Source organism: Brachyistius frenatus, unplaced genomic scaffold (genome assembly GCF_029030835.1).
Source record: "Brachyistius frenatus isolate BFR_SWC_R1_liver_20210118 unplaced genomic scaffold, ASM2903083v1 Contig_2, whole genome shotgun sequence".
NCBI lineage: Eukaryota > Metazoa > Chordata > Actinopteri > Embiotocidae > Brachyistius > Brachyistius frenatus.
The window spans coordinates 8655001-8668662 of record NW_027210601.1 but is presented as its reverse complement, the minus strand read 5'-3'; the positions used below and the strand labels follow the sequence as shown (position 1 = coordinate 8668662).

The following is a 13662-nucleotide window of genomic DNA, read 5'->3' as shown; positions in this document are numbered from 1 at the left end:
CTGGGCAGGATCTGTGGGATGTGATGATTGCTGTTGTGAGATCACACACAGTGAGAGCTGATAGCTCTCATTTAGCCTTCTGAATTTATTGTCTTCGCTTGAACTGTAATGTACCATCTCACACATAATTTACCCTTTTTGAGGCATGTATAAATGTGTATACACAGTGAAATCTTACCATTTCACTGTGTCTTTAGTTAGCATTTTTGATGTCATTTTTTAAAATTTCTTAATGGATATGAATTTATTTTCAATGGACATTAAATAATTTAGTCTATTCCTTCCATCTTCGAAATTGTATTCACAAAGACCTTACAAAGACAAAGCAAGTTCAGTTTTAATTATAATGCATATTGTCCAGTTGCAACAAAGGTAAAAACAAGCAAGTTACCCGGGGTCCCTCAAGTCAAGTTTGAAAACAAAGAACATAATGACCTGGATGACAAACATCAATGGATTAATTAATACAAGATTCAGTCAAAAATCAGCCATGTCTTAGACTTCTAATCACAGCTGGGTTAAGTTGAAAATTAGGACATGAATTAAGAACATTTTGTAGTAAAGTATTTGCCCTGCAAAACTTAAGCTGAATATGCTCCTATATGCAAAATTATGAAACTATACACCTTTGCTCACTTAAAACCTCTCTTGCCAGATGGTCTGTAGTCAGTATCAAACCGCAGATCTGTAAAGAGACAAATCCATATCATACAGCAGTGAGTCCAATGTCACTGTAAGGCTTGCCAGATTGCCTGCTCACCAGTATAGCCAGCAGCACACTGTAATCACCTACAGTCTGAGAGCTAACTTAATGAAAACCAGACGAGTGTCAGGTTGCTTGCTTACTCAGTAATGCAAAATCTTGGCCTGAAACACTAAATGCTACAGTAGAGCCTGGTAGACATGTTATTGGTTGGTTAGTTAGAGTTAGGGCAGCCTTTTAATTGTCGACATTTGTGTACAAAAAGTGATGGATTGTGTTCATTGTGGGTTGAAGTAGCCGAGGCATAACTTTCCAGCACAGCTCTATGATTGAAGGCTTGTGTCATGTGTCTGCCAAATATCTTCTGCATAGGAAAAATGACAGCCTTATATCTAATTTCTTTCATGTATTACTTTTGACCTTGAAGGACAAAGTATAGTAGGTACATTACAACCCAGGATATAGGTCGCAAAAATCAGTTATGACCAAAGCATGTCAGGTAACTGTCGTCTATTGTCTAGTAACTGTTGGTAGGTTAGTGTTTTTAAGTATTACGACCTTTTATTGAGGTTGACTACTTTTAACTACTATTTTATTAATTCTGAATCCCTTCAGATCCCTTATCAAATCTAGTTAGGTTTAGCTTCCACTACTTTGTTAACTGAAATTATATATAACTTAATACTTATTTTACTACAGTAATACTAGTAATGTGTGTCTTTTTAAACGGTCAAGAGTCGTTTACCATCAGCTAAAAATGGGGAGATTTTCTACCCCAGACTGTCTTCTAAATTGCTCTTTGCAGTACAAGATAAAAGTTTTGGAATGAGATTCATTAATTACCTTTTTGTCTTTTTCTGCTTGTGAACAGGTGACGTTGGGTGGAACGCTAATTGGAATCGGCCGGAAGACCTCTGACTGCCAGGGGAACACTAAGTACTTTCGCTGCAAATTCTGCAACTTCACGTACATGGGCAGTAACTCCTTGGAACTTGAACAACATTTCCTGTCCTCACATCCAAACAAAGTCAAAACTCCACCAACCACACCTCTGCTGACCACCAATAACCTGGCAACGCATGACAACCAGCTGAAGGGGAGGAGTCAAATCTTAGACGGGGCAGAGCGAGTGGCCGTGCGAGCAGAGGACGATTCCCTGGTCGGGTACTTCATCCCTGTCCGGGTGTGTTCCGATTCATCCGGCTGGACGGGGGAGGCCGGTCGAGGAGCCGTGCAGACTTATTATTGGTGTAAATTCTGTAGTTGGAGTTGCGAGTGGTCAGGGGGTTCGGCGAAGCTTTTAGAGCACTATGAACAAAGACACAGAATGAGCGCGGGCGGCTCTATGAGCCCCAACAACTCCAACCCTGGTGGGATGGACAGAGAGAGGGAAAGAGGGGGAAGAAGAGACGGAGGAGAGCGAGACCACATGGCATCCAAGAGCCGCAAAGATCAATCGTCTAACCCATCGAGCACCAGCCAAGGTAATAAAAAAAAAAAAAGTATGGGCAAATGTGGTAGTAAGTGGTTTTTGGTAAAACTTAAATGGATTGCAAGATTAACTGTTTGAAGAGCTATGATACCACTTGACCTTTCATGTTTGTTTGCCTTGAGCAGCATGTTACAATTGATCCTTATGAATTTCTACCACAACGGTTCTTCTTCAAGATATAAACCTTTTTATGTACCCTTTGTTCTGTTTTCTGCTCCCAGGAGACCCAAACAGCAGTGACTCAGACGCAGTCGTGACCAGTTATAACTGTCAGTTGTGTGATTTCCGGTACTCCATGGCCCACAGTGCAGATGTGATCGTAGTAGCGCCATTACTGCTGCATTACCAGCACAACCACTCCATCCACCGCTGCTGCATTCAGCACTGCATGTACTGTCCGCAGGGGCTCTGTCAGCCACATAAACACCTGGGGGAGGTGAGATTAATAAAATATTGAAATGTTTATTTGCTTGTTTTTCGGTGTTTGCTTGGCAATTAGATGAAAAAAAAAATGAGCTGTTTAGCTAGGAGTGGAAAATAAAATTGAATGTATGAACAAGTGTAAAGTTAATTGTTCCCATTTCCTGCCTAGTTAAAATTCCCTTGCTTCCCCCAATCTACCCACGCACACACTCCCCACCTTCCTTTGTGCCAGCTGCCAAACAGTGCCGTTGAAGCTGTTAAAAATGCAAAAAGGATGGTTAACATCCAAAATCGTGGGTGGTATCATTCAGTTAATAATGCACATTCATACTGGTACTGCTGACTCCCGGCCCTTTGATATCTACCTGCACAGACAAAACTTCATCACAGCATCAGAATGACAGAGAAGAAAAAAGAGAAAGGCACTAAATTCATCATTATCTCCAGTAATAACTAAATCATGTGAAGGTCCAAACCGCCTTTGCACTAAACGTTGTTTTAATTTGTCTCAATAGGTCTCTCATCCGTTTGCTTGTCGGAAGTCCACCTGCCCTAAATGCTGTTCAAAGTTCCCTCAGTCCACCAAACAGCAGGACTCCATCAGCTCAAAACCTGCTACCGCCACCTCACCCAGCGTGACCCCTCCAAATCCCAGATGTGACCCCGGAGTGATTTCTGGTTCGACCTTTCACCCCTCTAACCCTGCCCATCCTGTTGTCACGCAAGGTATTTAAAAGTGTTGTGCAAGAAAACATTCACATATGTTGTTGATGCATTAGCTATTTCTTTCACTTTTAAAGGTTTGAAGCACCAACATCATCTGTCTTGGGAACCTTCCTTTTACAGCATTAACCTTCATTTCTGTCTTCTAATACATTCCTGCTTTTCTGATCTTAGGCGTCACCCACTTGTGCGACCAGTGCGCGTTTGCCACCACCGACATTGATGTGTTGCTGCAACACTACGAAAGCTGCCACACCCTGGTCAACCTAAAGGGGCCCCCCCCACATGTCAAGGCTGAGGAAGAAGCTGGGGGAGACAAGGAAGGAGGAAGAGGAGGAGCAGGAGAGAGGGAGTACTCGTGTACAAAGTGTCACTTCATCACAGAAGTGGAAGAGGAGCTTTTTAGACACTACAGGTAAGAGAGAAAGAGATTGGATCCTTTATGAAAAATGTTTGAAATGTTTTGAGTCTTTGAGATGATGCATGTTTTTTTCTCCAATGATGGACTCATAGTGGCTCATTCAATTTGCCATTTTTTCAGAAACCAGTGATTTTATGCCATGCATTCACAGTCAGCTGCATAATGTCATTGCACAGATATTTCATCCCGTGAGTCAATATTCCTGTTAGTCTTTCACTAAAAGGAAGTGTGTAAAAAAAACAGTTCCCTTTTCAAGTCAGGAGATGATTAAGTATTGCCTTTGGAGTCAATCCCCTGTAACTCAGGGTTTTTTTTTGTTTACTCTCAATTATACAGGAAATGATGACTGAGCACATTCATTTTCAGCCCAATTTTAAAAATCATACACTTTAGACACTCATAGATACCATTTGGACATTCACACCTAGAAGCTTCACAGACCTCATTACATATTTGTAGTCTGTGTAACAAAAGGATAAATGTCACTTACCTTTCTGTAATGACCTAATGAGTCAAGCATCCAGCAAATCCAGTGTTTTGAGATTTGCATTTGAAGAGGGGCAGAACATCACTGTCCAAAACAGACATGTCAGGTTAGAATCGCAACCAGGTGAGTTGACATTTTCAGGCTTGTGGAAAATGAATTCATTCCTCGGGGTCAGACTGTCAACACAGAGTTCTGCTGTCGTGAAATACTCACACAAATGACCTGAATTGTGGCATGATGGCAGTTTGGTTCTCTAACATGACAGGGTGCCCGATCAGAGTGCGTTGAAATCCACAAGTTTCTTGCCTGCAAAAATAAAATTATGATCGCCAGATTTGGCTCTCAGCAACTTCTTTCTGTTCCCCAAAAATTTGACACAAATTTTGATCTGCACTCTCTGCTGAAGTTGTAGGTTCATGATGAAATTGCGGAAACAGACAGTGGATGGTGATCAACCGGCGTAACTTTATAATACTTACTCACGGATGTTATAGCTTCCTCGTGCCCCGGCCTGGTGTTCACGGTGGTCCACTCTGTTTGCACACTGCAGGAACAGTCTCAAAACTTTTTGATTGGCTCTCGTATAAAGAGAAACTACTGTGAAATCAACACATTTTGGATTATGGGCTTCTTTTTGGTGTCTTTTTTTTTCCTCGAGGGCCACAACTGGAAATGCATTGGTTTCACATTGAAGTTGTTCTTTTTATTACAAGTGTTGCTGGAGGTTAGACACCTTGAAGACTATTTCCTCTTTAAATGCACCTTGGAAGTAGGTGAAGTTGTGTCAGCAATCCCAATGAGCTACAATGAGCTTCTGCTTACTGTTGCATATTAGCTTAGTTTCTGTGGACAGATGTTCACTCTGGAAATTGTCTTGAATTTCACCCATTTCAGCTTCTGATCAATGTCATTGCCTATTGTTATAGTGAGAATCAAGTAAGTTTCAAATACACTGCAAGATCAACACCATGCACCATTACCAATGAATCAGCAAGGACTTAATCCAACCTTGATGTTAAGTCCAGATAAAAAAAAACTATGAAAATCAGTTATTTTTAATAACCAAAGAAATAATTTTACAAAGTGGCCTCTTCTTTTGACATTTTTAAGCAGCTTTCCAAAGATGACCAACATGTCAATATAGAATGACAAGGTTAGACATCATTATTTGTTTTCATATGAGCCTTGGAAGTCAAATTAGTTTTTTTTTGCTTTCTCGTGTCCAGGATGTGTGTAAAATAAGTGAGAAGCTCAGTTTTACAGAGCTATTAGAGCCTGAAGAGGCCAGACTAAACTTCACAGCCAATTGTTGTCTACACCCATGTTCACTAGAGTTTCAATGACAGAGACAGTAAATGATAGAGGCAGCTACAGAGAATTAAGGGTGGGAAAGAGTGGAGTGGTGTGGGAAAGTTGGGGGCTTAAGAGGACAGAGATACAGAGAGAGATATGAAGAACTGGAGATAGTTGTGTGAAATGTTTTTAAGTATTGATCTTGATATCTGATCTGAAAAGCTTTTGGATATATGCTCTCAAACTCACAAACAAGTTGCTGCTTTTTGTCTCACACAAAATTACAGTCTGACAGCCATTTAAGAAGGAGTTCTGTTACAAATGAGTGAAAAATGTAAAAGTTTGATTCATTTCAGGGTAATTCCAGACAGAAAGAGAGAGAGAGAAAGAGAGAGAGAGAGAGGACAGAAAAAGTAGAAGGAAAGCATGTAAGAGGGAAGGAGAATGAAAGACAGAGAGAAAGTGTGAGAGGAAAGTGGAGAGAAGTAGGGAGAGAGGGTGACAAAGCAGAGTTAGGAGGGGATTTAACAGTCCACTCACGTCCTTAACAAAATCTAAGGCTCTGACTCTTGCAGCTCAAATCAAATAAAAGTGAAATAAAGCCAGCAAGTTTTACACCACCACTAAAAATCAACAATCCTAAAAGGATTCCAAGGCCAAAACAAAATTCAGGATTTAATTATAGGGTTTCAGAACAGAGGCCCACAGTGTAATGAGAAAAAAAGAAAACAGCTGAGAGAAACAAATCAATCTGTAAAAGTAACTTTTACACCTAAAGACTCGCCAAGGTGCTGACATATCTGTAGGTGAGCACTGAGCGCTCAGCAGTCAGCACAGGCAGCATACAATTATAATGCCAGTAAAGCTGTTTGGGCTTGAAAACATACTGTATGTATACAGCTTATTCTCAAGATTAGAGACATTGCCATGTGCTATGTATAACGTGTGTGTGGTTGGGACCTTTAACACAGACTTGTTATTTGAAAGACTTTTTCAGTCAGACTTAGTTGATGTAGACCTATTAGCCACTCAACGTATGGTGTTCCTAACCTAATGCAAATGTGTAGGATGTGCAGGTTCTTTGCTCACATATCAGATGCACTTGTATTGGCTTTCTCAGGACCAGTTACAGATTAAAAGTGTCCCATCCACCAAATGTGAAGCTGCAGAGGGTGTATATAGTCCATTACTGCAAAAAAAAGAGATCATTAGAGATTTACCATCTTTACAAAAACATTATAATTACTTGACTTCACATGTTGCTATGCAAAATATCAATGAGGATATAGATGTTGGTCCATTCTTCTCCAGTTAATTGCTTTACCTTCTCAAGACATATTTTAAAATGCTTTCTCCATGTTGATTTGCAAATAAATATCCCCGAGGCCCAAATTATGTAGTGGGTTTCCCAATTATCTCATCTTATTGAGGTGATGCCTCCTTGCCGTCCTCAAATAAATAACTTTAATTAATGGGAGAAAAATATCCACACAAAACAGTGAAGGGTAGATTAAAACACTCAGACAATAATTCAAACTGCTCCAGTCTTTTAAGCTAAATTATTTTATGCTTAAAAAAAAAAATCTTGTTGTATTATCCATACAAAAATAAGACATTAATTCAGTGTTTGTGAGATAGATGCTGCTGTTAACAATGTTTAGGGTAAAGGTTCATCGGATTGATACAAGTGTAGAATGGATTATATAAACTTAATGTATTGTGTGTGTATGCGCACGTGTATGACAGAAGAATGACAGCACCAGTCCATGTGTGCGTGCATGTATATGTGGTTGCGTGTATGGTGATGACAAACAAAGGCCACTGTGTCTTCTGTATCTGGAGACATTTAGGTCTACTAGGTAGAAGGTAGAGCTTTGGACTTTGCATTTTCACAAATCTCTACAAATATTTAGACAGAATGAGTTAATTGCTTTATCTTAAAATAATTCTGTATAATGTAAATATTTTTTTTTTAATTAATATTTTAATTGTTGTCAATCATGTGGCAGACATACTACTAATTGACAATTAAGAAAGATGGTGAATATATTCTTAGTGGTTATATTTCCCGGTGTATTTCAAATTTGTGTGGGGGTGTTCATCTGCGTAAGCTCCTCATTGTCTTTATATATGTGCCTTCATGTTTTTGTTTTTCCTGCATGTAGAATTATTGTGGTGAGGTTGAAAGCAGAAACCAGAGGATGAGAGCTGCAAGAACAGAAAAATTACACTTTGATACCTTTTTTTTCCTCTTCTTTTTGCTACTTTTAATGACCTTTTTTTGCATGTTTTATATTCTGCTGTTTTATTGCTGCAGTGTGGCAGCAATAACAAGCCACTAGTCAGAAACAACACCCAGTGTTGAGAAAATGACTGCTTTAGAATGACATTTGAGTGAAACCAGAGAGCGAACCAAAGATACACACCTGACTCATCTGCCAAAATGATGGTCTTGACCAGGAATTATTAGCACGTTAGTATGCATGCAAATAAATGTGATAATTACCCAGTACAGTCAGAAACCAAATTGTATTACTCTGTAAAAAAAACGTATTTATATATTCATATATGTCTGCACGTCAGCTGCTGGTTAATAGTATATGCCAAATGTAAATGTAATTCAGCTGCTCATAGTTGGCCCACCAAGGACCACTGTAAACAAGAGTCTTGTTCTAGTTCTGGTTATAGACGGTGGATTCATTTTGCTTTTTGGCCCGCACAAGAAGCACCAAACCTGTTTTCTGCGCCAGGAAAAACCCAGAATGTTGTGTGCCGGATGTATAGCTGGTCATTCAGGGCCTCGCCAGCAGGAAATGAAGGTGGTTTGTTGATGGGTGATTCAGTACTTGTCATTCAGATTCAGTTATGCTCTTCAGCATTTTTAAGTAACTCATTGTGATGTAGTGGAACACTGAGTCACTTTTTGGCCACTGTGTGCATGAAACTCTACCTGAGTGGTTGGAGGAAATCAGACAGGCACTAATGCATTTTAGATTTAGTCAGTTCAGGGGGTGGATTTTCTTCAAACTGTGAGCAATAAAAAACTTTTTTTTTAGTTATAGGAATTAATGGCTTTTTGCATTTGATATTGACATATTTAAAGATGAACTGACTAGTCCTAAAAGGAAATTAAATTAGTTACTTAAGTCTAGTATTATGTTGAGTCTCATTTGTGTTGCTGTTCTGACTTCAGTGTGAATCACTCACTATAAAAACAACCCTTAAAGACATAATCGCATTTTCAAAAAGTCATGTCTCCAACGTGACTTGCAATATTATTGTCCAGACATGGTTTGACCAAACCAAGAATGAACTTTTTATATTATAGATATGTTTATTGATTAAACTATAATTAACTTCTTACTCCTGAGTGAACTTCTCGACTCTATATGCGTTATATTGTATTCAGTCTGATTCAACTTTTTGATGTATCAGTACTTCACTCTTTGTTTTGTTTTTCTCTGCAGGCGTGTCCACGCGTGTTGCCGCTGTCGGCGCTGTGACTTCACAGCCCCTGATTCCTCCGCCCTCCTCGACCACTTTAACTCCGCCCACTGTCATGACGCCTCTCCCTCATTAGGCTCATTCACGACCACCTCCTTGCCCACCTCACTGACACCTTCGCTAACACTCTCGGCCAATGGCTGCTCAGCTCCCTCTACGTTAGCCATTAAAGAAGAGAGCAAGGGGGATATTCGCCTCCTCTACTCCCTCGCACCGCCCGAGGGACGGCTGGCAGAAGGCGGCAGAGAGGAAGCAGGCGGGGTGGTAAAAAGTGAAGGAGGTGAGGAGAAAGAAAGAGAACGGGAGAAGGGCTGGGTTCTGGGTGAGACAAGAGGACTGGGAGAAAGAGGGGGTGAGCAGGCCCATGGTCTACTCTGGGTGCCCAAGGAGCGAATGGGACCCGAAAGAGGCGTAGAAAGAGGAGCAGGAAGTGGGAGCCCCTCTCTTTTCCCCTCCCCCCTCTCACTGTCTTTTGTTTCAGCCAATCATGAGGCCTCGCAGCAGAAAAGAGGCGTGGCTTCACCTAGCATGGTTTACCTGGGAGACACCAAGTCGTTTTTGGGAGATACCAAGTCGTTTTTGGGAGATGCCAAGCTGTACGGAGGAGGGAGACCAGGAGGAACGGCTGCAGGTGGAGCAGGAGGAGGGGAGAAGCAGAGCCAGATGCCCCCGCAGCAATACACCGGAGGAGGAGGAGGTGGAGGAGGGAGTGGAGGTGGAGGAGGACAAGAGGGGAAAGGAGGAGCCACTAAAGAAGAGTCCCAATCCCTGCTTAGGGTAAGGCGGAACATGCACGCCCTGTTGTTTTATACTCATCTTCTGATCTGCAGGTAGCCTAATCTTTCTTCTTTGTCTCATTTACATCCTGACTTCAGCTTTCAGCTCTGATGCTCTGAATGAAGGCCTTTGTAGATCAGCCTCTATTGTCAGAGCCTACCTGCTGAGAGCATTAGTTTTTAAAGTGCTTCTATTAATACGCTTTCATCTTCAATTCATCTTTCCTTTGAATCGGATGTGAGGATTAGATCTCATGCCGCAAGCCGCTACAATGAATTCTGTTATTCTTCAATCATATGGAGGGCTTATGCAGATTTAAGTTGGCTAGCAAAGTGTGTACGAGTGTCTCCACATATTTGCATGTGTTCATATCTGTTTAAGCTTTCTTCCCTGTGCGTTTGGTTCCATGACATAATTTCCTTTCCCATGTGCTGCATTCATCTACTTTTTTTTTTTTTAAATAAAATTTTAACTCACAACACTGAGAAACTTGCCTGTTACCACGGAAACGGGGAGGCAAACTGACAGTTCCCATGGTTACCACCTGTCAGTCAGTTCCCTCACCCTACTTTGTGGACCACAATGCTTTTCACTTCGCAGTGATGTCATGGACTGGCAGGAACAGATTGTGGTTTTCCAGCACCGCAGAGCTCATTGGCTATGATCACATGAGATCAGAATAGGCTGCACAGTGTGTGCGTGTGTGCGCGTGTGTGTGTGTGTGTGTGTGTGTGTGTGTGGTGTCAGGACATTGACATGAGTCCATGTAAGTGGTAGTATTGAGTGTGAGAGTGGTGTTCCGGGTGTGTATGCACATATCAGTGTACGAGTTGAGTCTATAGCTTCTTTGTACAAGTTGTGGTTTGGCCTATTGTGCGTCTGAGTGTGTGTGTGTGCGTGTGTGCGCGTGTGTGCGCGCGTGTGTGCGTGTGTGTGTGTGAGGTGTTGGCAGTAACTTGGCAGAGTGGGCAGGGTGGGGCAGCAAGAGGTTTACTCATTATCGTGGGTGGGGCAGCGTGTCTGTGTGAGAGAGCGGGAGGCTGAGACTGAAAGAGAGAGAGTTAAGAGAGAGGCTGCATGTGTGAGAGATAAAGGGAGGAAGATAAAGAGTCAGATGGAGATAAGTGAGCAGTTAAAAGGTTTAAACCCCACCATACAGTTTTCTTTCTTCGAGAAGAAGTAGTGTCAAAAAACATACAACCTTGTCTAAATCATAAATTTACATTTTTGTTTGTATACAGATATGACAAATGAGGTAGACTGGCTCTGCCCACCTATTGCTCACAGCTTCTGTCTTTCCTTTGATTACAGTCTGGAAACTCTGTTTACATGAAGGTTTGCTCAGCCTCGCTGAATGGTGGACCAATCAGCAACCAGTGTCTGTGGCTAGGATATCAAAGTCAAGTGTTTGTTTTGGAAATGTACTTCCAACTGTGGCAGCAGGGGTAGAGATAGATGAAGCGATACAAACACTTGTAGAAACGCTAGAAAATATACAGGAATTGAAGCCGGAACAAGAACAATGCCTGCTTTCTTTAAAAAAAAAAAAAAAGTCTCTATTGGTAATTTACTGACATGGTGTTGCACTCTACCCACATTGGGGGAGGGCCTCAGTTGTTTACTGTTTGGTGAGATTCGGCACACAACATACGTCAAATGGTGGTCGACGCTGATTGGTTAAAGGCTGCTCCAGTAGTTACAAAATTAACCTGACGTCTCCGCCCATTAGGATGCAACAACAGGAAGGGTATTTTTGATATTTCTAGCTATTTTCTGACGTTACAGTGGGAGTGTAATATTCAAATCTAATATTTTTTTACCATCGTCATTCCATCAAATTCAAATGATATCTATTGCGCCTAATTGTATACACACTTCCCCAAAGTACCTAAGTTTTAAGCAAACTTTGCCTGCACACTGTGAGTTTGCAATGGCAGAACCATCAGCGGGTCATTAAAGGTTGAGGCTCAGTCTATACTGTATGCTGTATGCGCCAGCTGCAGATGCAGTGACATCTGCCTCCACCCAATGTAGCATAAAGCACGTCCGAATGTCGCATCTGTCCGTGTCGTATACCAGAGCCTGAAGGAGTTAAAACTGTATGTGCAGTAAGACATAACCAGAAAAGAAAGTTCTTTGAAGGTGGAAGGAAGAAATAAGGAGAGAGGGCGAGACGAGATAAACAATTTATTAGAATTATCTGAACATGGTTTGTTACTTAAATACCTTCAAAAGATATGGCCTTTGCAGCCGTCTTTCTTCCCGCTCTCACAACACAATATTTATTCTCAGTTTCCATGGCATGCACTGTCATACACAACTACGCCAGACACACATATGCACATAGGCTGGAGTTGACTCATCACTGGGCAGGGTTAGGGAGCGGCACTAATGCAAAGGATCATCTGAAAGAGCTTAGTAGACACACACACACAATACACACATATGGTGTAATATGACACGCACACGAATGTTTAGTTCAATTTAAACGCGGCCTTTGACACAACAGGGCAGCGTCTGATTGGATGGAGGTGAATCTGTCCGTAATACAAATGGACTCTTTGTAAATGGCGAATGTGAAGAAGTTTGGGAGAGCTCGAAGGAGGGGATGGAGGGAGTTGACGATGATGAGGAAGAGCAATGATGGTGGCATGCGGGGAGTGATTTCGTAAGGAGGGAGTGAAGCATTAAAAAGAGACAAAAACAGAAACAAATGGGCAAATTTAATCTCCGAGTGAGTGAGTGAGTGAGTGAGTGAGTGAGTGAGTGAGTGAGTGAGTGAGTGAGTGAGTGAGCGAGCGAGAGAGAGAGAGAGATCCTCATCCTCACACGCTCTTTCTATTCGCCGCTGCATCGATCCGTCGCTCCCCTTTTCGTCTCATTCTTTTCCTTTCATTTCCCTTCTTTTCCTCAAAGGACAACTCACCTGATACACAGGGATCGATACACACGTCACAGCACATACAAAAGCTTTCAGTGGGAGTGTGTGCGCACATATAAACGCACAGAATCGGAGTGCTTAGTATTCCAGTATGTGAGGCTTTTTGCTTTGCAGAGGGCTGAGAATATTTTCTTTTGAAAGGCCTGATCTCTAAATGCCGCACAGTGTTGCCTTGTTGAGACGTTGCCCCACTATTGGCTTTGTTTTCATAGTGATTTATTACATTGAAGACATTTTCTCAGTCTGAAATGTTATTTTCTGGCTGTTTGACTGACTGTATGAGACAAGGATAGAAAGCGTATGAGGTTTAGAGATGAAATTAAAGTAAAAGCTTGGTTGACGTTTTAGTTTATAAATGGAATGAGACAGACTTTGAGTAATGGTGGTTTTTCGAGTTAAGTAGGGCTGAGAACAGTCCGCCTCTGAGCCAAACATATGGGAACACATGTAGATATACCCAAGCATCTGTGAATTGACCCAAACTCTAGATCATCTAATAAATTCCAGATTGTCTTTTCAACGGGAATTCCACCTCAAGTACAGCAGAGTAGATAAATGGATGCAAGCAGGGAGAGGAGGACATCATGGATCTGACCTTACATACACAATATAATTGTGTTCATCTCATGTGGTCATTTTTTCAGAGTCCCTTGCGTGACATTCAATTCCATGTGACAGGAGTGACAGACGGGAGAAAGCGGAGAGATGAACTGAGAGAGATAAACGGGAATGTGTTCTTTCAGCAGATCAGAAAATAGTTTTATTAAAGTTTCTTTCGTTTACATTTGTGCCCGACGGAGCTAATTATGTTTAACAGACGCACGCAACACACATGCACATACACAGACGCAGACGTATTTTCCTCAAGTTCACATTATTTTGCGTTCTCTTTCCCTTC

At 41.5% G+C, this 13662-nt stretch overlaps 1 protein-coding gene across 3 annotated transcripts in view; it reads left to right on the top strand.

Moving 5' to 3' along the window:
* Positions 1–13662, top strand: part of trps1 (trichorhinophalangeal syndrome I) — a 117644-nt gene that overhangs the window by 57823 nt on the left and 46159 nt on the right. For all 3 annotated transcript variants that reach the window (XM_069698121.1, XM_069698137.1, XM_069698128.1), the window contains exons 5-9: positions 1575–2187; positions 2417–2631; positions 3134–3344; positions 3516–3756; positions 9010–9823. In XM_069698121.1, the coding sequence (XP_069554222.1) occupies positions 1575–2187; positions 2417–2631; positions 3134–3344; positions 3516–3756; positions 9010–9823 (2094 nt within the window). The remainder of the gene's footprint in view (positions 1–1574; positions 2188–2416; positions 2632–3133; positions 3345–3515; positions 3757–9009; positions 9824–13662) is intronic.